The 26,935-nt window shown below is 31.2% G+C and overlaps 3 protein-coding genes across 19 annotated transcripts in view; all 3 read right to left on the reverse strand.

Moving 5' to 3' along the window:
- LOC143071444 (uncharacterized) overlaps positions 1–26,935 on the reverse strand; it is an 82,693-nt gene that overhangs the window by 12,758 nt on the left and 43,000 nt on the right. For 7 of the 17 annotated variants that reach the window (XM_076245724.1, XM_076245710.1, XM_076245717.1 and 4 more), the window contains 14 exons: positions 23,882–23,967; positions 16,806–16,869; positions 14,489–14,623; positions 13,555–13,575; positions 11,467–11,525; positions 9,922–10,049; positions 9,324–9,501; positions 6,789–6,818; positions 5,746–5,866; positions 5,194–5,235; positions 2,610–2,752; positions 2,136–2,186; positions 1,558–1,584; positions 129–157 (listed from right to left, as the gene is read on the reverse strand). In XM_076245724.1, coding sequence (XP_076101839.1) covers positions 129–157; positions 1,558–1,584; positions 2,136–2,186; positions 2,610–2,752; positions 5,194–5,235; positions 5,746–5,866; positions 6,789–6,818; positions 9,324–9,501; positions 9,922–10,049; positions 11,467–11,525; positions 13,555–13,575; positions 14,489–14,623; positions 16,806–16,869; positions 23,882–23,967 — 1,114 coding nt within the window. The remainder of the gene's footprint in view (positions 1–128; positions 158–1,557; positions 1,585–2,135; positions 2,187–2,609; positions 2,753–5,193; positions 5,236–5,745; positions 5,867–6,788; positions 6,819–9,323; positions 9,502–9,921; positions 10,050–11,466; positions 11,526–13,554; positions 13,576–14,488; positions 14,624–16,805; positions 16,870–23,881; positions 23,968–26,935) is intronic. The other 10 variants (XM_076245716.1, XM_076245727.1, XM_076245712.1 and 7 more) reach the window with 9 other exon arrangements.
- LOC143071446 (uncharacterized) lies at positions 18,624–20,123 on the reverse strand (the record flags this gene model as incomplete). The annotated part of the gene is made up of 1 exon (XM_076245729.1): positions 18,624–20,123. A coding segment is annotated over one exon (1,086 nt), but the record flags the coding sequence as incomplete, so codon positions are not given.
- On the reverse strand, positions 21,562–23,379 carry LOC143070913 (uncharacterized). The gene is made up of 2 exons (XM_076245011.1): positions 21,981–23,379; positions 21,562–21,578 (listed from the first exon to the last, which is right to left on the reverse strand). The coding sequence occupies exons 1-2, from the start codon at positions 23,056–23,058 to the stop codon at positions 21,562–21,564; spliced, it is 1,095 nt and encodes a 364-aa protein (XP_076101126.1). The 5' UTR covers positions 23,059–23,379.

Raw genomic sequence — 26,935 nt, forward strand, 5'->3', positions numbered from 1 at the left:
TAAATGTTATCTATTATCTATGTCTCAGATTTCTAATGTATTTTGTCAGTTTTTGCCATACAAAAGTGTGTCCATTGTTTTTGCTGGAGAAACAAACATGAGAGATCTAGCATGGTTAAACACACTACCTTTTTCTGTCTTACCGTCTTCTGAACGTCTGTAAAAAAGAAATAAAATAAGGATTAAAATACAAAAAAAAGTATATCAAGTTCTTAGCAATATCTATTTATCACACATACATGCTATATTGTATCACTAGCTAATCGCTTCAGATTTGACTCTTTTAAAATTCATTAGACTCATCTCTATTTCTAGTTATTGCCGTAATTACTTTGTGACAACATTCTTCAACAATTATGGACAACAATTTTATGTTTTTGGGGACTTGTTTGTATAACTGAATTCATTTAAATTAAAAGTGATATCATTTCAAAATTTAATTTTTCACTTTAAATCTTAGAAATTGAGCAAAGAAGCATTTTTATGACAAACATGCCTTTGACTGTTTTCTGCCATTTGGTCGGGTTGTTGTCTCTTTGACACACTCCCCATTTCCATTCTCAACAGAAAAAACTATATTAAAGTCTTCAAGCTTTTACTACTACTACAAAATCTATTTGTGCTAATTGCTCTATATTAAATCAGATGTAAATGCCACAGGAAAAGAAATCTAATAAAGAAATATAATAAAACATAAAACCAATCAATTGAATAATCTACTCTGTATTTCAAACTGAAAATTCTATCTTTTTCCAAAGCAGGACACAACATTATATTTTCTATTGATTAATACTCCATTTAAATCTATGCAACCACTGTGTATATGTATAGATTATAGATGAAAAAACACATGACATCCCATGTGCACACATAATGAACATATAAATGGTGGTTGACAATGAACACTTTAAGGACACATGACAAACATAACAAAACAGACATTGGGTTGCTTGATGATGTCAGGATCACTGAATACTGGTAATACTGTTATGTAAACTGATTGTAAGTGAGGAGGGAAACAAACTGTGCTCTATTCACTCCACAAATCAATGAGGAAAAATGACTCGACCACAGTATTATTTAAATGAAGCTTTTATTGAGAATTTAGTTATATATGAATGTTTTTGTAGGCAGTTTTTCAATATTTTACATGTACATGATATGCAAATCAGCATGACCAGGAATTGAGTGGAGAGTTGTCTCATTGACAATCATACCACACCTTGTTTTTTTTTATGTTGCTTATCAAATTGTTTACATAATGAAAGCAAAACTAGCCTTTCCTTTATATTCTTTGTTAGACAAAACTGAAAGTTTTATTAATCAAAATAATAGTCTTTTTAGTCAAAAAACTAAGCAGAAGAGAAAATAACAGTTAAATTTAATGTTGAAGAAGTATCCAATAGAAAAACTATTTATAAATTAAATGATAGATATAGCTAAATAAAAATATGAATGATAGAAAAAAAAAACTGAAACTGCAAATGATAAAAAACACTCCAGAACTATCTTTGTGTTGGTAAAATATAAGTTGTGTAAAAGTGAAGCTAAATAGACCTGGGAATTCTAGATCGTCCTCCTCTCCTAAAATAAAACATTAGTACAAAATAAAGCAAACTTTGGACAAACACTTATTACTAATACTGGATGTTTTCTGTTAAAACTTCAAAAACAGGGCAATAAAAATAAAAAGAAGCTGTAGACAGATAATAATAAAACAAAAGGAAGGCTGGCGCCACACAGACATAAAAATTACCTTTTCCATATTCTTATAACAATTTTTTAATTAGTATTTTGTAGACAATTATTTAAATAAAGATCTGTGTAAATTCAATTCTATAAATGACATTTATATACGTCTCATAAACCATGATATCAGATTGATTGATTGTTATTTGCTTAATGTCCAGTGGCAAGTATTTAATAAATAAGAATATCTGTATCATGTCTGTATTTGACTACAATTTTCAGACTTAGATCATTACAAGGTTATTCTTTTTAAAGAGATACTTAATAATTATTTATAAAAACACAGAATAGAGTAAATAGATAACATGAAATGAACATAATTCAGTATTTTCAATTTGTACGGGAAATGAATGCAATAGAAATTGTTGACTTTCTTATAGTCTTACCCTAGAGATCTGTCATCAGAGTCACTACCCATCCCCCTCATTTCTCTCTCTCTGTAAAAAATAATTCTTGTTATCAATATAATGGCTTTAACTGTATCCAAACTACCATTTCATATGCAAGGAATCCAAATCACTCACATGTCAAATTACCCCCTTAATTGCTAAAAAGAATTTCAGAGGAAAATATTTTTTTTAACTATTCTACTAGAATCAAAGAATAAATCTGACAGCAATAAGGGATTGAAAATTCTCAAAGCTTGAGCCTTGCACAGCTGTGTATTAGGTTTTGATCATGTACAATAAACATCTGGTAATTGTTTATATGTCTTTAAAAGGGTATTTGTCAATAGTCAGTGCTCACAACTCAGATAACTGTTACTGGTTTTCTCTCTGTCTGTCCTCAGATTGTGTAATCTGCTTCAAGAATGACTATGATCAATGTCAAGGGAAACAATCAAATGACAACCAACTTACTTCCTGTTAAGATTTTCTTTAGATAACTTTAGTTCTGATTCCAAGGTTTCAATATTTCTGTCTTTATCTTGTATCACACCAATCAACTTATGAAGTTCACCTTTGACCTCCGTTAATTCTGAACCGACATCATCCAAGGATTCCTATAAATAAACCAGATTATTCTGAATTTTATATTTCAATTTTCAACTGAAATTACATGATTGTTATATCATTGAATATGAAAACAGAGTCACACTGTTGACCAGGGTTGCGTTCAATATCGTAGCGGCTACATAGGGCTAGGTAGATTTATGACAATTGAACGTGAAGCTAGCCTAGCTGCAGGCTAGCTACATAGACATTGATAGCAGCTAGGCTAGCTATTTGTTCAGTAGACAAAAAACTACGTACAAAAAAATGTAGCCGCTACTATATTGAACGCAACCCAGTTGAGCAAGATCTTTAACATTCTGTTGTCAATAGTTCATTTTTCAACACTTTGAAAGCTTTGTTTTGAGTTTTCTTACAAAGAGCAGGTGAAAATTAAACGGGAACAAGATAATGAAATTAAGTTTTGTTCAACAAATAGAGCAAATCTGATATGCTTCTTTCTGAAAAATGTTTAACCTGTATGTAAGCTTTTTGTAGTTTGGAAAAGACATATACATGTATTACTTACTCAAATCTTTCTAATAAATCACATTTTCCAAAACTTGACATGAAAAAAGGCAAACTAGATCTGAAAGCCATCATTATACCCTAATGTATCAAATATCTGCTACTGATGAGCAGCAATAACAAAAAAAGCTCTGCCCAACTGTTAGATTTCAGAAAGACTGGAAGGATGGACTTGGATTAACACTATATGAAGGATGGACAGATATGTATGAGGTCAACACTTTTAGTTATCCATCTAACAATTAATATGTCAAAATAAATTGTTAGTAAAGCATTCAAAAATGCAACACAAATGTTTAAACTGGTTGACCCGAAGCTAATGTAAATTTAGTAGAGAACACTTCAGTTTTGTTTATCAAATTAGTATTTTGTGGGTTATTTAAAAGTCAATCCTTTTTTAACAATCAAAATAAATTAAATATTATGGTTACATAAAATATTTAACCAAACCGCATGCATAAGATATGTAAATTATAGATGAAAGTTGAAAAAAATGCATAAATTTCAAAGGATATGGATAAAAATATTCCACAGCAAGCAATAAAAGAATTACATATGAGTTATTATAAACCTCAATCCACATTATTATTCCACAAGTATTTATTATAATAAAGAATGTATGAATTAGGTGTGGAAAAAAATGAAGGATATTCTCTGTTTCCATTCCAATTTTTTTTCTCTCAAAAATCTTGGTTTGTCTTTATTAATTGTCAGTTGATATTAGCACGTCTTATAACCATGAAAACAAGAGAATTTCCTGATTATCTTGTTTAGTATCCCTTGAAATGTAATATGAGGAGCAATATATATGCAATGCATCAAAGTGATATACAGTTTTAGTGCAATGATCATGTGCATTATGAAACAGAAAATGATACAAAATGAAAAATTTATTATTAGCTTTATTGTGAAGACAAGTACATGATGTATATATTCGCTTTCCACTTATAGGGGCCTTGGTTGCCAAGTGGTCTAAGGAGTTCACCTACTATACATAGCCTGTCACAACTTAGGTTACAAGTTCAAGCCCCACACATGACAGGTGCGGTGCCTCCAATCTTAATTGTTTAGGATTATCCTGCAAATTTTCCCGCCAAAGGTCAGAGGTTCTCTCTTGGCACTCTGGTTTCTCCATCAATGAAAACTGGCCACACAAAATAGCCAATAGTGCTGATAAACCTCTAAAAATCAATCAATCAATCATCTTTCCACTTATCATATCTACTCAGATTATTACATAAAAGATTGACTATTAACCTATTGAAATCAAACTGATCAGGCAAGACAAACTTGCTTTTCTCAATTTTTTCTAATTGGTGAAGAAAGATCTTAGAGAAATGTGTGTTGAGATCACCTTTACTGAACAGGCAAGACAAATTTAAGGCAAACCAACTTAAATCTGCAAATCTGGCAAATCTGCTTTTAAAGTTTTCCTCTTGAAAATCTAGATTTCAACATTAAAAAATCTTTTACAATCAAAATAAATATGTTTGAAGATAAAAGTATACATCAATGTGCCTATCTTTAAAATAAATATGAATGAACCATCACCAAAAATTCCTTATATTCCAATATCTTTTAATATCGTTAAAATTATTATTATCTTATTATGTTATTGAAGTTTGATTGTGATGAAACTATGATGTTTCCATAGTCTATCAAAATCTTTATCAGTTTATGATCGATGGAAATGATTATGAACTATGCATAAGTGCAAGTGACAACAACCATTGACACTAAAAATAACTTTGCTACTTTTATACCATTCTTGTCAAAAATTAAAAGAAAATTCTAAAAAAAATAATAATAATAAAATTGCTCATAATGTGCACTGATCACTACCCAATAAACTACCATCAACTTTGATACATCGCTAAAGAGAAACCAAAGAAACCAATGGTTACCATGACAACCAACTACTTACTCTTATTTCATGGGGTTGTTTAGTTCTTTCATCCTCAAGGTCCTGATAGAAAATCAGGATACATAAAATAAGAGTACAAAAAATACTTTTCAGAATGTTATGGGCTCTGCAAATTTCCCAATTATTTTATTAAAACAGGTTTCCAAACAATATCTTGATGTGACTATGTATATCACAAGGCGTTATATGTTTTAATAAAAGTAAAGTTTACTTTTTGATATATCCTTGTGCTTCCATGTTTGCATATTTTGTATACAGCATCTCTTAAAAATATGCATACTTTGTGTCACTAAGAAAATTGTCCTATAGATTATATCTATACATGTACTTGTAGAAAATGACCTGTCATTAAAAAGTATAAATTACATTACACCTACAGTCTACACTTCTCAAATACATAAGCACAATATAAGAATGATTATGACAATATATACAAGTATATACATAGGGGAAAACTCAAGTTAAGCAATAAAGACACAAAATGAAAGACGCAGTACAGACTATAGATATAAGTCACAAGATGTCCTGACAACCAATCATAATTGAGCTTACATCTTTCAGGCTTCTGATTAGTGTATCTTTCTTGTTCTTCTCTCTTTGTGTTCTCTCTAACTCCTCCCTTAGAGCCTCAATCTCAGACTGAAGATGGTCCACTTCCGGTCCACTTACTGGTCTGATAACAAAACAAATGCACAAAATGATATTAAGAAAATAGAAAATGCTAATAATCATGAATTGTTTAATAGTTATAATATTGTAAGTATCATATTTTTTTTTTTAATTTACAGAATGAACTAAGCTTGTTTTAAAATATAGATTTTGTAAATTGCATATGATTTTGTCAAGAACAGTCCAACTAAATTTATCAATATATTAAAACTATTGAATAGAATATAAAGCCTGTGCCAATTATAATAATTTAGATAACAATTTGATGAAAACTGGTCTTTACTTTAAACTTCTGAAATAATGTCTTCTGTGCTCTAATTTTTTTTTACCAATGGGTAAAAAAGGGCTATACACTTGTCACCCATCATAAAGTGACGAATAAAACTAAAACACACTGTGAAAATCACACCATTCTTCATTGTTATATTGATTTGTCAGAAGGGATAACAATTACGATAACACACAAGGTGCAAGGGAGATAACTCTATTTCAAAAAGACTTGTGTATCCTAAAATGTTATTACTAAAGCTGGAAATATAAAATTTGTGTGGAATGAAAGGCTCATTTGTAGAAAGAAAGTTAATTCAATAATATCCGAAATCATTTCCATTATGCATTCAAATTACGATATCAAATATGATTTAGGTACTCTTTTCTGTTATTATACACATGACTTTTATAATCTCATTTGTTTGAAGAACAGCTATATACTTCCAAAGTGAAGGATTCCAATAAACTACTGGCATTTCAGATCAATAAATGCCATTTACAAACTATTGAAAAAAGTTCAATTAATATATTACTACATGTTCTAATAAATAAATATTAAGAAGTCAGACAGATGAATAAAACTCTAAATGAATAAATACAATATCCAATTATGAAAACACAAGTCTATTTGAAGGGCAAGGGAAATAATCCAATACCTTGCACCATGATATATCCTCAGAGCTTCCCTTAAAGCACAGAATATAAAGCATTATAAACACAATTATAACCATCTACAGCATGCTATACCAGTGATCATTTGCACTGTTTTATAACCTAAAGTTTGTATTTGTGGCATGTGCTTTAAAATTACAAAAATATCTTGCCACATCAAACTCACATAGGACTGAAAACAAAAATATTTGGTTAGCAAATTAGGCGTCTAGTTTAAAAAACAAAACTCCACAATCTGTTGGCAGTTTAAAATATCTAGCAAAATATAAACTAGAGGCTCTAAAGAGCCTGTGTCGCTCACCTTGGTCTATGTGAATATTAAACAAAGGACGCAGATTGATTCATGACAAAATTGTGTTTTGGTGATGGTGATGTGTTTGTACATCTTAATTTACTGAATATATTAGCTGCTTACAGTTATCTCTATCTATAATTAACTTGGCCCAGTAGTTTCAGAGGAGAAGATTTTTGTAAAACATTACTAAGATTTACGAAAAATGGTTAAAAATTGACTATAAAGGGCAATAACTCCTAAATGGGTCAACTGACCATTTCGGTCATGTTGACTTATTTGTAAATCTTACTTTGCTGAACATTATTGCCGTTTACAGTTTATCTCTATCTATAATAATATTCAAGATAATAACCAAAAACAGCAAAATTTCCTTAAAATTACCAATTCAGGGGCAGCAACCCAACAACGGGTTGTCCGATTCATCTGAAAATTTCAGGGCAGATAGATCTTGACCTGATGAACAATTTTACCCAGTCAGATTTGCTCTAAATGCTTTGGTTTTTGAGTTATAAGCCAAAAACTGCATTTTACCCCTATGTTCTATTTTTAGCCATGGCGGCCATTTTGGAAGGTTGGGCAGGTCACGGGACACAATTTTTAAACTAGATACCCTAATAATGATTATGGCCAAGTTTGGTTTAATTTGGCCAAGTAGTTTCAGAGGAGAAGATTTTTGTAAAAGTTAACGACGCCGGACGCCGGACGCCAAGTGATGAGAAAAGCTCACTTGGCCCTTAGGGCCAGGTGAGCTAAAAATGAACACAATTTGTTAATGTAGTGAATAGATAATTTTCATTCAAAAGCTATGAAAATAAACAAAAGAAATTTTAAGTTAGTTGTTACAGTACAAAGATGTTTACTACCACTCCATGTTCACACTGATGAATATTCGTTTCATTCGGTAATCATACCACATCTCCTCATTTTTATATAAAAACAGAAGTCTTTTTTTCCTTTATCATAAAATTTTCAAATGCTTTTCAATTACTCCAATTAGTTTCAGCAACTGGAGTTAGTTATTAATAAAATTTCACTGCTTCTTCACATATTACCATAAAATGTATTAGAAATAACAATTATGTTTAAACCTAACCATTCTCAATACCATATCAATACAATTATTCAAGCTAAACTTTAGTTATAAGTTAACCATTCCACAGTTCTCACCGAATCTGACTCTGACAATGTTGACGTAATTGTACGATTCTAAAATAATTTTACAATGAAATGAACATGTTTGTGCAGCAACTAAGATTGATGCTGTGTCAACAAAAAAGAGAAGAACGTCTCGAACTAGCTGTTATACATACGCAAATTTACTGCAGGAAACAAGGGAGATAATTCAAATAAATTATTATCAGACGGATTTGATTCATAAATCATGGTAAATTAGGATCACAGAATTGTTTAAACCAGAAATTGTTTATAAATAAGTTTATTTCATCCTTCTTTTGAAACCAGAAATTTTAAATCAATATTTTAAATGCCATTTTATTTAAATGTTCTTGGTATAAAATTGAAAGGGATAGAAAGGATAAATTAAAAAAACAAAAATGACTGATCTGTACAATCAATGTTAATTGTTGGAAATATACCTTATTTGTATGAGCCAGAGATACAGGATAAAAAGCTTGACCCACTCAGCTTTTCCCCTGTTTTGTATCAAATAATCATATTTTTTCTGACAATGACTCAGTGTTCTCCCCTGATATTTCATTTAGCATCCTGGTAAACAGGGGAAATTGAAATACCATCTTAATTCTAAAAATTATAGCATCACATCCATAACATAATCTATAAGAAAACCACTTCAGGTAGCATCAAATTTAAGATTACAGCATCACATTACTACGAGGCTAAAAGGCCCTGGGGAGAACACTTAATGTATTGTATGCTATTTTTTTATCCTGTAATTTTACAGTGACAAACGAATGTTAATTTGTCTTTTTTAATATTTGAATTTAATTGACAGAAATCTAAATGACTTAATAAAAATAAGGATCCCAAAATAAACTGTGGAGTAAACAGTATTTTTCAACATTACTGTTCTCTCTAAATGAAATCGGGATAAGGGGAGACTTCATATGTATATTATACAAATAAAGAAACAATAAATATATATGTGATAAGTACAACAGTTGGTTGATTGCAGGATAACAACTTTTGAAAAGATAATAAAGGAATATATTTGCAGTGAAGCCTGTGAAGATTTATCAATACATACTGTTTCTCAGCCTCCTCCAATTCTTTTCTTAAGTGTACAATTTCTGTTTGTAAATCTTCTACCACCTCGTCCAATCTTTTCTTACTAGATTCCACTAAGAGTAACTGGCCGTTGATTAGAGCTACTTGTTTTTCTAAATCTTCTTTCTCTCTGTTCAGTTTATTGACTTTGAGTTTTTCTTAAAATAAGTAATCAAATACTTGAGTTGTCATGCTTATGGTGCAATAATGATGCTAAAAGTCAAACCAAGTAAAATACTTTGTATTAGATGTCAACATTATTTTGGTATTTTTAGCTATTATACTGAAATTACCACATAAGATATTGTTTTCAAACCCTGTTATATAGAGGAGTTAAAATATCAAAGTTATCATTGTTGTTCTTTCATCCTGGTTATACAGCAAACACATTGGATCATAGTTGTACAGATATACTTTGATTGAATTGTTGTAATTGGGATAATTTGATTATTTTTGGAAATTTTGCATCTTTTTAAAATCATTCATTTTGGGAATTGTTCCAATTACAAGGAATGCTTAATTCAAAGATCATTTTCACTGATGAGTCTATATAATGAACTCTTTTTTAAATTGCATACCTTGATAAGATACCTCTCCTTCAGGCCCATAATCTTTGACGTATTCTTCATGTCTTGTTTGTAAACTATCTTTCTCCCTACGTAACTGTTCACATTCATCTTCCAACTGATCTCTTTCTTGTCTGAGTCTGAAACATATAAAGTCTTTCTTTAAAATAAATACTACAATAAACATGAAAAACATCTTCTAAGCTAATACATTTGCACATAAATATATACATCATTTTTAAATATGATTTGTAATTGTTCAAAATATTGGTGATATATTATTACAAAGGGTAATATGAATATACCAGAATCTATTAACAGAATACTAAATGTATAAAACTTGTCTAAAATAGTACAGCTATACTATGTAAAACGTAAAATCAGATGTGTCTTGGAAAACATAAATAAGTCAAAATGACGCTTACAAATATGAACAAGATTGTTTTCTCAATTTAAACTAAACAAAATGTATCTGATTATCTCTATATGATACCATCACTTATCTTAATCAACTACAAAGATGAAGACATAAAAAAATAAAGCACAAAAAGGACACTTATTTAATAAAGTTTTTTTTTTGGTAATATTCTTTATAAAGCACAAAGGTGTCAGTATTCACCTCAGAAACTTACAAAACCTTTGAATAGACTTATTAAGAAGGGATATAATTTACGATACTGTTGTCAAGTCATTAAAGATTGCATATGTTGGCGTTAATATTGAGTCACTGATAAGGTCTTTGCATCGGAACTAAACACATTTATTCTAAAAACAGTTGTTGGCATGACACGGGTTATGTTCTTCTCATATATGTTATGATGGTATGATACTAAACCCCTAACGGGAAGGATTGTGCCTGATGTTCATATGATGAAATCATAATCTTTCAGTCAGTTTAATTAAAGTCTGGAGCTGGCATGTCAGTTAACTGCTAGTAGTCTGTTGTTATTTATGTATTATTGTCATTTTGTTTATTTTCTTTGGTTACATCTTCTGACATCAGACTCGGACTTCTCTTGAACTGAATTTTAATGTGCGTATTGTTATACGTTTACTTTTCTACATTGGTTAGAGGTATAGGGGGAGGGTTGAGATCTCACAAACATGTTTAACCCCGCCGCATTTTTGCGCCTGTCCCAAGTCAGGAGCCTCTGGCCTTTGTTAGTCTTGTATTATTTTAATTTTAGTTTCTTGTGTACAATTTGGAAATTAGTATGGCGTTCATTATCACTGGACTAGTATATATTTGTTTAGGGGCTAGCTGAAGGACACCTCCGGGTGCGGGAATTTCTCGCTACATTGAAGACCTGTTGGTGACCCTCTGCTGTTGTTTTTTATTTGGTCGGGTTGTTGTCTCTTTGACACATTCCCCATTTCCATTCTCAATTTTATTCTTGAGTCAAATGGCTATTACTTTTGATTAAATGTTTGGCATAGTGAAAGCTAATTTGTCATGTATTTTTGAGTCATGAAACTACAATTTATTCAGATGCTCAATGTGTGTACTTCATTGAAAAGTCAATTAACATAAGCAATGTTAGTTAAAACAATTCTAACCTGTCTACTTCTATCTTTGGTGCTGAGCTGACTAATGCTTCCTTCATTTCTAAATTTTCCTAAAATTACAAATTCATTTAATACATATATTCTATTAACATAATTTCATAATAAACCAAATAAACCGTTAAAAATATTCTTTTACTGAGTTTAAAACTGTTTCATGGAATAGAAAATAATTGTATCACTGTTCCAAGCAGAATTATGTTACTTGGCACCTGTAGTAGATCCACTACAGTATACAGTTTTTTATAAAAAGTTTAAACCTAAATAAAACTGGAAGTCTTCCAAGACACATAGTGTTATATCTTCACAAATTTAATTGAAAAAGTATTATTTTCTAAAGAAAAGTGGCAACTACATTTTTAATTATCCATTTAATTTCAATGTAATGCCAAATTTATAACAAAATTTTAATAGTATGATGCTATGACCTTGAAAAACATAACCATTCCATACATGTTGATGCAGTTATTACTGAAATTGTAAACTTTCGATGTTTTGGGTTTTTTTTTAACTCTAAAAATAAAAGATTTCAAGAGGTAACAGTAAGACAGCTTAAGAAATATAGTAAAGTTATATGTTCAATATGAAATTCTACAATATCTTTTATTATAACATTAACATTTAGAAAGGAAAGTTTAGTAATCTTTAAGACAGAATATTACATAAGAAACAGGGAGAATGTACATATATCTTATATACTTTTCTAGCTTCAAAAGTAAGATTTTTTTGTCAGCAGAGAAATCCTAATATGTAACATTAGGGATTAGGCATATATTGTAGGATGTCACTGAAAAAATAAGGGAAATAGAGAGGATAACAATGTTATGACATTATATAAAGAATTGGAACAATGATAAATAACATGTAATTTTGGCACTATCTAAGATGCAACCTTAGGTACCTTGAACAGTAGAGAAAGATTTTACAACTGATTCAGATAGGTTTCAAACATTTACCCCTGGCAAAGTAAACCACCAATCTACCAACTAGACTAAAGGAATACTTTGCTGTTGCAGTTAATTGAGAGCATTGCAGTTAATGGAGGGCATTGCAGGTCTGGGGAAGCTGGTATCAATATAACATGACTATAACCAACATTAAACCATATTCAATTCATAAAATTTCAATTAGTTGTTATGGCCTTTTCTGTTTGAGATTTAAACAGAACAGAAGAGCATGCTTATTTTATCAAAATTACCAGTCAGGGTTTGAACCTAGGGTCACTGATACATTATGCCACCACTCTACCAATGAGATACAGGAGAACTCCACTAAAATAACTAATGAAGGGCAGTCATCTTTCTACTAAGGGAATCACCACTTTACAAGTACATGTATTTGAGACTATTGAGGTTATGTTCTCCTGTATCATGTAGAAGATCATTAGCTATGCACTGACAATTGAAAAACTGAACACTGCTGTTCTGCATTCAACCCAGCACAAGACATTAAGCCAAAGATCAATCAGATTGAAGTCAGAATAATGTGTCTACATAAGGTGATATGTTTTCAAGTGGACTGTTACTCTATGAGCGAACATGTTGAAAATATAAAATACTGTTGGAACAGTTGTTTTAAGTCTAAAACAAATTGCTGTTCATGTAACAACAAATTTTTTTGAGACCATTCAATAATTCTCGATCTACCAAACTAATTTAACAAGATACTAGATTTCTTTCTATCAAGTGACCTATAAAATTGAGAATGGAACTGGAGAATGTGTCAATAAGACAACAACCTGACCAAAGAGCAAAAATAGCCACCAATGGGTCTTCAACACAGCGAGATAACCCTGCACTCAGAGGTATGCTTCAGCCAGCCTCTAAACAAACATGTGTACTAATTGCACTAAAAAGGACAAAACACTAAACTCTGAAACATACAAAAGGATCAAGCTATAAATTTTTTATACAAAGGCTCCTAACTTGGGACAGGCATATAAATGCAGCAGGGTTAAACATGTTTTGTATTACATTACATTACTTTGACCTAAAACAGATATATTAAAAGCCAATTGTTGTTAAAGCAGAAGTTAAATATATATCATATTATATACATTATATCTTTCCTAGTCTTACTTACTAGCTCTGAATACTGGTCAATCTGTTCAATATCAATCAGAGACAATACTCAAGCAATTCACTTTTATTTTTATGTTAACAGAACAAAAATATAAAATAGTGTTGGAAGTTTTCTTTAACTGGTAAGGGTGTTTTAGGTAAAGACAATTTACCTTAGAAAAGACTAAGAAAGAAAAACAGAGATAACATATTTTAAAACAGGAGTTGGGAAATTACTTGAAGACAGAAACAAGGTCTATATAGATGGATTTGAATCTAACCCTTAAAAGCTACTTTTTCAAGTTTCGTTTACATAATTTAAATATTCTAAAATGTTGACTTTTTTTTTATCCCATAATGCTAAATAAGCACACTTCATAGCAATCACACAAAATTATCTTTACTTCTGAGCAACAATAAACTGTCAAATCTTCTTCTGCTGCAAATCAGTCACAAAGCTTTAACATTGATGGGGCATTGATGCCTAGAAATCTGGTCCATACAGAATTACCTCTTGAAATACCTAATCACTTGCTTTTTAAAGACTTGTTTATATGTTCAAATTAATAACACTTCTGATCTAAGCTTATTCTTTTTTAGATATAATAATTATAGATTATGGTAGGTCGTCTCAACGAGATTGATTTTCTTGCTTGAGCCGGTACATCGAAAGTGAGAAAAGCAATCGAGTTTAGATGACCAATGATAATCTGTTTATTGCAATTTTACCTATGAAGACGTTGTTAATTTCATTGATAACCCACATGTACCCTTAGTTTCTAGCAATAACTTTTCATATCACTCGACTCCGCTGAGAAAGGAAATTATCAGTCAGTAAGATCAAAGGAAAATTTCGTAAAATAGCGATAATAAAGCTTATATTAATGTTTTTTTCTCTCAACTCAACAGATATTAGTTAGTACCATTCCTATTGACAATTTCCATTCATCACCCACCTGTTGAAAGTTATCGAGTTTGTCATTGACGGAATCATTTATCTCCCTTAGTTGTCTATTAGCATGACGTAATTCCTCCACTTTGTTTTCTAACTCCTCAAGTCTGGGTTTCTTGTATATTAATTCTGTGCTAGCCTATGAAACAGAAGTGATATTACTGTGCTAGCATTCTGTGATTACAAGCTGACTTACTGAGGCACTTTCAGCACACAATGAATTGATCAAACAAATACTTTGCTTTACAGCCGATTTCATTGAGTGTGAAGCCAAAGGTAATTTCTTTTGTTAGCTTGCTTGCTAGCTGAACTGTGAAGTCATTATTAGATGAGGTATACTACCCTCCTTTCGAAGTATCCTAGTCCTACAGACAGATTGATTGGTTATCTGTTGGAATAGTCTACTCTTAAAGGAGGGTAGTTTACCTAACCTAATAATGCTAACAAGCAAGCTAACCAAAGAAATTACCTTTGCCTACACACTCATTGAAATAGGCTGTAAGTAGCCAAAACTATAGCTGTTAACATACTGCTTGATTGCACGGCTTTTTTTCTAAGGGCAATACCTAGTATTTACAATTATCCAATATTCTCTTACAAAAATAAATCTTTATTTAGATCAAACCCAGTCATAATAGTTATCAAAGGTACCAGGATTATAATTTAGTATGCCAGACGCCCGTTTCGTCTACATAAGACTCATCAGTGACGTTCATATCAAAATATTTATAAAGCCAAACAAGTACAAAGTTAAAGAGCATTGAGGATCCGAAATTCCAAAAAGTTGTGCCAAATACGGCTGAGGTAATCTATGCCTGGGATAAGAAAATCCTTGGTTTTAAAAAATTAAGTTTTGTAAACAGGAAATTCATAAAAATGACCACATTATTGATATTCATGTCAACACCAAAGTGTTGACTACTGGGCTGGTGATGCCCTCATGTCACAGATTCACAAGGGGAGTTAAACTATTTTGGTTAATTTGAAATGGAAAATTTCTACCGGGTAGATATCTTTAAAAAGGCAATCTATCAAATAAGCTTAATTTACAATTTATTAAACATTAACAAATGGATTGCAGGAGATTATGCTCTTTGTAGACATCTTTTGATAAATCATTTTGATTTTTTTTCATTGATTACCTTAGATTACAAAATTTGGTTTCTATATTAATTTTGAACTATAGCTTTTGGTATTCATTGTTGTTGTGGTCGTATTTTCCTGCTTAGTGGTATTGCCCAAAGTATATTTTACCAGTACCGGTATAATATAAGATCAATTCAAAGTGCATCAGATGAATAATAATACAGTAAAGAAGGACAGACAGCTAAAGGGAGACTGGGAATGGATATAAAAGACATAAAAGATGGAAACAAGGAACAAACTTGGGAAATAAGGAAAAGGACAAAAGGCAGATCACAACTATTAAATTTCCAACTAAATATTAATGGAACAGTAATTTCTTTTTATAGGTTCCTGAGTTCAATAGTCTGTTAATTATGGGTTTTAAATAATCTTGTATAAAACTAGGAATTTTATTATAAATTTCTTTGAAGTCAAATTCCAAAATATATCCTATTTCATATGTCAGGTATACTTATAAAATAAACTGACTTTTAAAAAAAAAATGGTTTCAAAATGGACAAAATTATGTCTAGTTCATAGGTTTGATGGAAAGAAGGGGGAGGGGGTAACATGATATTTCTAAATAAGAATTTTCAATATTTTGTAAAATTTCAAGAAAAAATTCAATTGTTACTCCCTTTTTTTTCAATTTAAATTTGTAAGTATAAGCTACATTATCTTTTTCAACAAAAAATGCTTTTCTTTATTTCGTACAAGATAAAGAAATTTAGAATTCAAACAAAAGCGTGGTATACATCTATGAAAATGCAACCAACTGCTAAAAATATTTTCTTTCTTCTATTAGTAAAATTCAGATATACAAGACTCCCCAGTCCCAAATTCCTTTTACTACTGTCTGCTCTCTCAAATAAATCCGTTTATACAAAAAGTATGAGACCAAGCTTATGATTTTTAAAAGTGAAAGCTACAATACTTTGTGTCTGTTAAACCTGTGATATGTCACATCTATAGTACAAACATCTAGCAAAATTATAGCATCTATATTTAACCATTTCAAGCTTGCAAAGTAATTAAAATCCACTGCACAAATATCGTTTTTGCTGATATGAAAAGCAGTTATCATTAAATACATAATATATCATAATAAGTATATTGTATATTTTCAACTTTTTATTTGATTTATACAATAAAAAGATATAGTATTTCCATGATGTATTTCAAGCTTTCCAACTTACCAATAACTCTTCTTTCTGATTAACCAGGTCATCTCGAACTTTCTCTAACTCTAAAATTCTTTCCCTGTAATAAGTTCAAGTAACATAATTATTACTTATTACATTAATGGTGTTACTTCATGACCATGATATATACTGACACAATGTTTTACATAACTTAAAGGCTACTAATAGTGATACATTTTACATCATTCAAAGAATGATTCATGAAAACAAAAACAAATAAATCAGAAATTCTTATTTCCAATATTGTATTTGCAATTGGAACATACAAAAATTTGTTTTGCTGCATCGTTGAAGTATAAAACTTCAGTGTTTGCAGCAAGTATAGTAGGCAACTATGGGCAAACAATTCTATTTGATGAAGCTTTCCATTTGATTGTAATATCTTATGACAACTATTAGAACGGTAGCCATCAAATTTTTTATTGAACTTTTCATACAAGATCACTCAATTATATAGTTGTAAATTTATGAATCATTAGAGTTTATACACAACACAATTTAAGAATAATGTTTTTAATTAAAATATCAACATACTAAATCTACACATAATAATAATATAAACTCTTATCAAAATATGAGAAAAATAAATATTTCAAACTAATCAAAATATGAGAAAAATAAAAATTCCTTAAACGATTAGTAAAAATTGTTCCTGAGGCGATCCCCAGGAATGAACCTATTTGTTCCTCGGCAGGAATGAACCTAGTTCCTGGGGCGATCCCCAGGAATGAACCTATTTGTTCCTCGACAGGAATGAACTTAGTTCCTGGGGCGATCCCCAGGAATGAACCTATTTGTTCCTCGACAGGAATGAACCTAATTGCTTCTGGGCGATCCCAGCGTATTAAAAATACTACTTTAAAATACCTATTTGTTCCTCGACAGGAACCTATCTGATGTATTATTGAATTGGGGGAGTATGATTCCCCTGGAATTAAAAAGGCAAAAAGTGCACATATCAATTTCTATATGAATAGCCCCTAAAACAAGAAGTAAACAAATATTTACATTTGAAACTAACAAACTAAAAATATGATAGAATCTATAACAATGTAATATAGCAATTTCCAATTACCCTTTCTATAACATCAATTATAGATATATTTTCGACTTCGCTTGAGTGAATTGCATGGAAAACACTAATCATCTATATAAAAACAAAACAAACTAAACAGCTATATGAATTATTCTTAAACACTAGCAATCAGAATTCAATAATATGGACCTGACTGTAACTAAATAACGCCTTCAAATACTTAGCATATATATATCCAATATAACATGTAGACTAAATACCCAGTTAATGAACGGGTGTTGTAGGGGATGGCGGGTGGGATAGCTAATTGTACTTGCATCCGATACATTGATGCGTTCTCTCAATTTCATCAACAATACTCTAACCCCCCTCTAGGGCACTATTCCTAATAATCTAAAAATAGATGTTATGTAAATGCCTAAGAATAGACTAAGATAACTGCCTGCTGAATCGTTGATGACAGATGCATTGTATTGTGTATAAACTATAATTTAATAAATCAAATTTCCTTTTATACACAACACAATTTAAGAATAATGTTTTTAATTAAAATATCAACATACTAAATCTACACATAATAATAATATAAACTGTAACATAACAGTACATATCTTTCTACATTGGATGACTATTAACACTATAATACATTATTGGCTTTCTTGGGGCTACTCATTCACTTAAAAAATTTGCTTTAATTTTTTAAAGCTTATCAAAATATGAGAAAAATAAATATTTCAAACTAATCAAAAATATGAGAAAAATAAAAATTCCTTAAACGATTAGTAAAAATTGTTCCTGAGGCGATCCCCAGGAATGAACCTATTTGTTCCTCGGCAGGAATGAACCTAGTTCCTGGGGCGATCCCCAGGAATGAACCTATTTGTTCCTCGACAGGAATGAACTTAGTTCCTGGGGCGATCCCCAGGAATGAACCTATTTGTTCCTCGACAGGAATGAACCTAATTGCTTCTGGGCGATCCCAGCGTATTAAAAATACTACTTTAAAATACCTATTTGTTCCTCGACAGGAACCTATCTGATGTATTATTGAATTGGGGGAGTATGATTCCCCTGGAATTAAAAAGGCCAAATGAAATGAGTTCATAAATGAAAGAATGAAAGCCCCCAAGAAATAATAATGCTAACAAATACAAATGTAAAAAAAAAACAACATTACCAATACAATAATTTCAAAAATGACACATTCTCTGTTGTGCTTTAGAAATAACCCTCTTATCAGTTCTTATATATCTGATATAACAGTCTGATGACCATCTACCGAGTGTTTGTATGATATGATCTTCAACTCCGGCTGCTGCCGCTGAAGTAGCGGCACCAATTCTGAACGAGTGACCACAGAAATCACTTTCCCTATAACCTAAACGTATTAAAAGCTGTCTTAGATAGTTAATGAATGTTGCCCTGGATAATGGCCTACTTAAATCAAGTTCACTTTCAACAAATAAAGGAAAGTTTGCTAAAGCTCCCATCTGTAAGCGATACTTCAAATACTTGTTCATAATATGCACTGGTCCAAATATATCATTCTCATTTATAGTTATATCTACTCCTAATCGAAAAGGGTCAGTCTTAGATGTTCTTAGTTTTAGCACAAATTGATCATGTAGTAGGCTGATCTCAACATCATCAATTATAACGCAGTTCAGATAATCATCCTTAGTTTTGCAGGTGAACTCTCCACATCGAAGAAAACCAAAAAATGCTGTCAAAAAAGCACACTGCAGCATTAGATCAATGAACGGTGAGAAAACACCTGTTGATAACAAGTTGCATAAACGTTTTAACACCTCTGAAGTTATAGGCAATCTGTTCCTAGAAACATTGTTTTGTGATTTCTTAATACCTCGCATGATATACGGAAGTCTTTCTGTTCCTGCTGTAGGGTCATTATGACCTGCACGCAAGTAGTGGTATCGTACTCCGGCTATGTACATTTTAATAGTATCATGTTGCAGATTTTTACTATTCTTACAATGAGTTGCGAAGTAGATTAAATGGTCCTCTGAAATTGTAGGTAAACAAATAAAGGAGCACTGTATCCCGCTCATATTCATGAATGTTATAAAACTCTGTAAGGCTGATCTGTATGTTTGTTTAGTTCTCCGACATAAAGACAAGTCCCATAAATTACGTGCTTGTTGTTCTAAAACATCATTATGTGGGAAGGCAAGAGGCAAGGCACTGGTATTTCTTCTGCTTCGGGTGCTAGTATTCTGAATTTCTGCATCTGATAACGAGAAAGAGAGTCCGCAACATTATTGTTAATACCAGGAATATGTTGAGCATGAATAATAAAATGGTGTGTAGCCGCATGAAAAGTCAACTTTCTCATAAGTTTCATGATACTCTTAACTTTAGACCTGCCTTTGGAAATAATGTCAACTGTACTCATATTGTCGCAATGGAACAAAATACGCTTCCTGTTCCAGTTATGACCCCACAAAACACAAGCCATGACTATGGGGTACAGTTCAAAAAATGCCATAGATGTTTGCTCATCCATAACTTCTAAAGGAAAATCTCCCTGAAACCACTGATTTTTATAAAAACCTGCAAATGATATTTGTGTAGCATCAGTATATAGTTCCATATCAGCGGCTTCAGTTATATTGTCGTTAATGAAAAAAGATACACCATTCCATTTTTTTAAAAATAACAACCACATATCCAAATCTAATCTACAGTCAAGATTTAATTGTATTCGATGGTGAAGTTTCTTTACCTTGGTTGATAAAGCAATAAGATGTGACACAAAGGATCTTCCATGTAAAATAACTCTTGAAGCAAAATTCATGTGTCCTAAAAGACTTAGGATTTCTTTCTTTGTACAATGTTTACGGTTGCGAAAAGTCTCAATGAACTCACAAATTCGGTTAACTTTTTCTAAAGGTAGACGGGCTTCCATCAATTCGGAATCTAAAAATATACCTAGGTATTCAATAACTTTACAAGGCCCAACTGTCTTTTTAGCTGATAGAGGAATTCCTAATGAATCAAATATAGACAACAAAGTTTCTTTGGTCTGAACAGCGTCAGCGCTCTGTGGTTCAATTACTAAAAAATCATCTAATAAATGAAGAATGTTCCTTATACCGTAATTGTTAGTAGCTATCCAACACACTGCTTGCGAAATGTTGTCAAATATTTTTGGACTTGAACGTGATCCAAAAACTAATTGTTTGAAAAAATAATATTTGTTGTTCCATTTAATACCCTGATAAGGCCATAAATGAGGAGACACTGGAATAATTTTAAACGCATCGGTAATATCGGTTTTTATTAGCCATGCCCCTTGTCCTAATTTTTTAATGATTTCAACTGCATCATCAATTTTAACATAGCGTAAAGAGAATTCCTCCTTATCTATTAACTCATTTAAACTAGGATTAAGTTCATCATCATGTGGCGCAGATAAATCTACTATGAGTCGTTTCTTTTTTGAGTACTTGCCTTCGGCTACTCCAATTGGATTAATACGGAAATGTTTATACGGTATATTGTCAAATGGTCCGCATAAGTAACCTTTCTGAATTTCAGTATCAATTAAACTGTTGACACTCTCTGGCTGCGAAATTGCTGATAGTAAGTTTTTGCATTCTATAGAAAAGTCAGGCAAACTTCTTAATCCTGTATGAAAACCATGTTTTAACCCATGAATCAAGTAATCAGTAAATTTTAAATCAGGATGTTTGATCAATTCATATTGTAATCTGTGAACGTTGATAGGTGTGAATAATGATAGATCATAATTTTGTGTCTTATTTACCTCTTCCTGAACATTTGCGCCCCACTCTTTTGGGGCCCTTCCTCGTTTTTTGACCCATGGCATTCATTTTGTGAGTGGTCTTTCTTACATAAAAGACATATGTGAAGATTGTTACATTTTGCATAGGTGCAACCTCTCTCCCCATTGTAATTGTTGCATACTTCTCTACCATTATGATAAACTCTGGATCTACCATAAGTGTCAGACTTATTGCCCTTTGTGGTTGGATAGTTGAGCGTACCCATAGTACCTTCCTTATGAACTAAAGAGGGACAAAATACTGTAAGATGAAGTGTGCTATGACAATGTTCACAAGTGTTAGGCCTAAGATTGGCAAAAATGTTACAAAATAATGCATTGTTTCTCACAGACCAATCAACCATGACATTGTTATAATTCAAATGTGCCGCAGCTTGTAGAGAAAACTGCCTGTGATACTCATAAAATCCCCTGCCACCATATCTGGTAGCCATATCCACTATATCTCTTTCATAAAGGTCAAGTTCATTCCGCCTCTGGGAATATGCTGAACACATCACATTCTTATAGATACTAAATGCTTGAACAAATTCCCCTATTGACAATGATCTATTCAATCTGGGATCCGGTTTATTGGGATATGGAAACTGTTCAATGTTATCACTGCACAGGCCAGCGTAAAAAGGTATTAACAGGGATGCAAGATTAACGTCCCTACCTGCTGTAATGTTTTGTCTTAGTTGAGGGGAAATAGTTTCCACCAAAGGCAGTGATTCTGCAGAATACCCGTAACAGGTACGTTTGTATCCTCTTGTATCAATTTCTCGAGCCTGGGCTTCACTTCCTGCAGCGGCGGAAGGAACATGCCTGTTGAAGGACGATGTCTGAAAGCTTTGCATAGCTGATTCAATGGAATAGTTCCCTGTAGAACTGGGAGATGTGATTGGAACTGAAGTACTAGTATTTTGAATTGGTTGACTGCCGTCGACAGAAGCAGTTACAACTGGAGAACTTGAGGGTACGAGCTGACTTGTACTGATATTGTTATTTTGCGGAAGATTGTTTGATAAAACAGTTACTTTATTATTCAAAGAAATAACATTCTGTTGTAGACTTTGAACATTGGAAGACAGTTTAGACACGAGATCTACTAAAATTGCCGTTCTGTCGTTATTGTTATTGTTTACATTTGGTGTTGCATTCTGGGATCGCGCACTACTCTCTTGATGAACTGCTAACATGCTGTCATGGCCGCCGTCGCTTACGTCATCTACACTCGAAGTCGATGGTCTCAGTAAACGAACTAACGCCATTCTCCTAGCATTAGTTGGAAATGTTATGTTTTTAGATATTAACTCGGAACGGAGTCTATTTACAGTCCAGTTTTCCAACAGTTCTGGATCATAGGGTGCCTGTCTCTTCCTACCTTGGCGTTTAGGACCCATATTGTTCACAATTGAAAATTAGCGAAAATATCTAGTCTGTCAATACTCAATAGATATCCAAAACTATTTCCATGTCAATTAAATGTTAATGTTTCGATACTGGATAAATTTCCGAACTATATGATTGATAATAGCTAATTGTACTTGCATCCGATACATTGATGCGTTCTCTCAATTTCATCAACAATACTCTAACCCCCCTCTAGGGCACTATTCCTAATAATCTAAAAATAGATGTTATGTAAATGCCTAAGAATAGACTAAGATAACTGCCTGCTGAATCGTTGATGACAGATGCATTGTATTGTGTATAAACTATAATTTAATAAATCAAATTTCCTTTTTAAGTGGTCTTGAATATCATTTAAAGTTAGTTTGCTAATTTCATCCAATGTCTCCAAAACAAATAAGTTCAATAGTCTATTTGCCTATTCAATAATTGAGATGAATCTGTAGAAACAAATTAGTGCAAGTTGTTTCTCTTAGGATGGATATAAATTTTTATAGACAATAAAGAGATAGTGAAAGGGGAAATTGTTTTACAATGTGTGTTGTTTTTCAAATATTTAAAACATATTGAACCTTTTTTTTAGCTAAAAATAGTAATTTTTCATTGAAATTTGGTTTAAACACCTTAAAATCACTTTAAACATATCATGCATTCCATAAGCAGTAGTACCTAGCCAATTTTGTGTCCAGTTTGGGACCAGTCTTCATTTGACAAGGGGAAATAACTCTATTAATAAGGTTTAACTAACATAGTCAAATTGGTAATTGATAAACAGAATTTTCCACAGCTAAAAAATGCCATCTAAAAGTTTACCTGAGGTGTTCATTTTCATTTCTGAATTGTTCCACTTTTCCTGAAAGTTGTTCCACATCATGTAACTTGGTCAAACTACTCTCAGACTGAAAATATATAATTAAGAAAATGAAATTGTTTTATTATTATTCAAAACCTCTCATTAGAACTTATCTAACGGTCAATGAGTATAATTTGTAAAAAAAATTACATTCTGGGTAAATGCAACATCAAATTGATGATACAATGATTTTGACTTAGTTATGGTATTATATATATGTTATAAATACATATAGATGATAATTGTAAGTTATTGATTATGAATGACCACAAATTAAATAAGCAGTATGTGGATAATGAATATTTTTTCCTATTAACTGCAAAATTATTGGTTCTTAACACTATGACATCCAATTCAGAATGGAAAAGGGTTCAAATCAATTTGATCTGGATAAAGGCATCTAATGTAAAATCAATCAGAAATCAATTGGACTTTTTGTTTACTCTATACATCAATTGTGATAAATCTGACAAATATTGGAAATCATATTCTGATAAAAACTGATAATATTGGAAATTATTTATCTCATTACAAGTTCAGATGTTTTAATAACAGATAGAAAGTTGTTATTAAGAAATTCACTATAGTAAGTCGAAAAATACAGTCTGTCAAGCTGAAGCATAAAAATCAAATAGAGTTAAAGAAAATATTTCCTCACTAATGTTTAGGTTTGATTTAAAGACAATATGGTCATATGCAGATGCAAACTTATTTCAACAACCTTTTGTAACCCTGCAAACATTTCCCAACTTTATCAGATGTCTATCAAATTCAAACATCAATACACAATACAATTTAGTTTTCATGGTCAATATCAACCTACTGTAACACATAGCTACATCTTTCAATCATGTGGATACAAATATAGAAGAAATATGAAACTTTTTAAACAGTAAAACCTTATCGAGAGTGAAATAAGTATGGCTTGTTTTACAGATTTACATGGAAATCATGAGTTAAAAAATTGAAAAAAATTAGTTTACATCTATATAAAGTAAGATCTTTATATAGATATAAGTGACAATTTGAAAAATTGAGAATAAAACAAACTTCTGTGAATCAGGGTTCTACTGTAAGATGAAATTTTTGAAAATAAATAATTAATTAAAACTATTTAAAAAGATAAGATTAAGACCTGTTAGGTTTCTAAAGATGGTGTGACAATGAGACGACTGTTGATCATCAAGAAACAATCCATCCATTAGTAATACCCATTCAATACTTAGAAAAGATGTCATTAAAAATTTAAACAAAATCATTACAAAAGACATAAAAACATCCAGACTAGAGAAACAATAAACCAATAGAAATTTAAACCATCAGCTGAGGATCTTAAGGTGCTAATTACTCAACATAACAATTTAAAAAAACAATTTCTCAACGATTTATTTAGTATTCAATACAAATCCTTGAAATTTCTCAAGCATGTAAAAAACAAAGTTTAATTTTTAAGGCTGTGAATTGCTTTAATAACCTGAAATTTCATTTTTGTTTTATATATACTTTTTTTTTTATTTAAATTTTATCCCAAAATTTTGCTGAAAATCCAATGAGATATTGCACTTTAAAAACATTTTGCATTTTAATGTTTATTTACAAGATATAATAAAGCAAGATAAAATAACAAACAGAAATAGCTTTAAATCAGCTTATTTTCTTGCTTCAATTGTAAAAAATATTGACAATAATGCCCCACTCATTAAGACCCTCAAATTGTCATGAAATGATCATCAAAGGAAAGTGATAAAAAGATAAGAGGATAACAATCAGAAAGAATTGTCTTCTCAAGGTGAAGTGGTCATTTAATGATCTTCTGTGCAGGGTCAAGTGTTGATTGTCCTTGTGCATTAGTTTGGTGTAGAATTTTGAAGATTTTCCTAATCTGTGATGGAATTTGATACTGGTTTATGTGAATCATGTTTAAATATCTTGTTACAAGATCTAATGTGTTGCAATGATTGGATTTCAATTGTTTCATGCTGTTGATTGTAACTGATTATAAAATTACGATGGATTTTAAATTTTGGACATTTAAAAATCTTGAATACAGTTTTTTGTTACATTTAAATTTAAAATAAAAAGAAATAGTATAAACATGTTCAAAACTGAAACGACAAAATCTATTTCATCTGTTTGAATTCTGTAAGTGTTAGTTACAGTTGAAAAAAATAGTATGAGTTTCATGATTTTAATTTGAATGTTTATTTCAATATAAATGTGAACATGCATCCATGGGACATCATTCCACACATGCACTATCCCCTATCCATGTTCAGGGAACTGTAAAATAAAGCAACCCTTAATTTGACTCTCATTTTAAAATGTTCTGAACATAATGAACAGGCGTACTAAGTTTCAAGCAGATGCTTCCAGAATTTCAGCGATAACTACCTCTAACCAAAACTGTTTCTGTGAAAGGGGACACTGAAATGTTAATAAAAGTAAAAAAATAAGAGAGATAGCTAGAACCATTTTTTTAAATTAACCGTATTGTATATTCTGGAACTGAAAAATAATATACTTCATTTGCCTAGTGATGAAAACAACTTAACACAGTTATTATAATTGGGCTAATAAATCAAGAAATCATATACACCAATGCATTTTATTGACTTAGTAATAAATATATAAACATATGTATAATATAATATAGTATTATTTGAGAATTAATTCAGTACATAGATACAACACCATTCTAGGCATTCTAGGAGTATATGACCATTTATTAATTAAAATCTTCTTTTGTTAAATGGGCTGTTTTTCAGAACAAAATATTATCAGGGAAAACCAATTAGGAATCCAGAAAAAGTATTTCTTGAGAACAGAATTTGGGAATGATGTCTCAAGACTATCCAACCTCTCAAAGACAGACAGTCTTACAACACATTTTGACATCTAAGTGGCTTATCATATTTCATTCTTTCTATTTCTTAATTGTAGAAGAAAACCCAAAAATTGGTAAAAATTGTTATTCAAGGACAATAACTCCTTAGAAAAATCATCCTGCTGATCCT

Source organism: Mytilus galloprovincialis, chromosome 4 (assembly GCF_965363235.1).
Source record: "Mytilus galloprovincialis chromosome 4, xbMytGall1.hap1.1, whole genome shotgun sequence".
Lineage (NCBI taxonomy): Eukaryota > Metazoa > Mollusca > Bivalvia > Mytilida > Mytilidae > Mytilus > Mytilus galloprovincialis.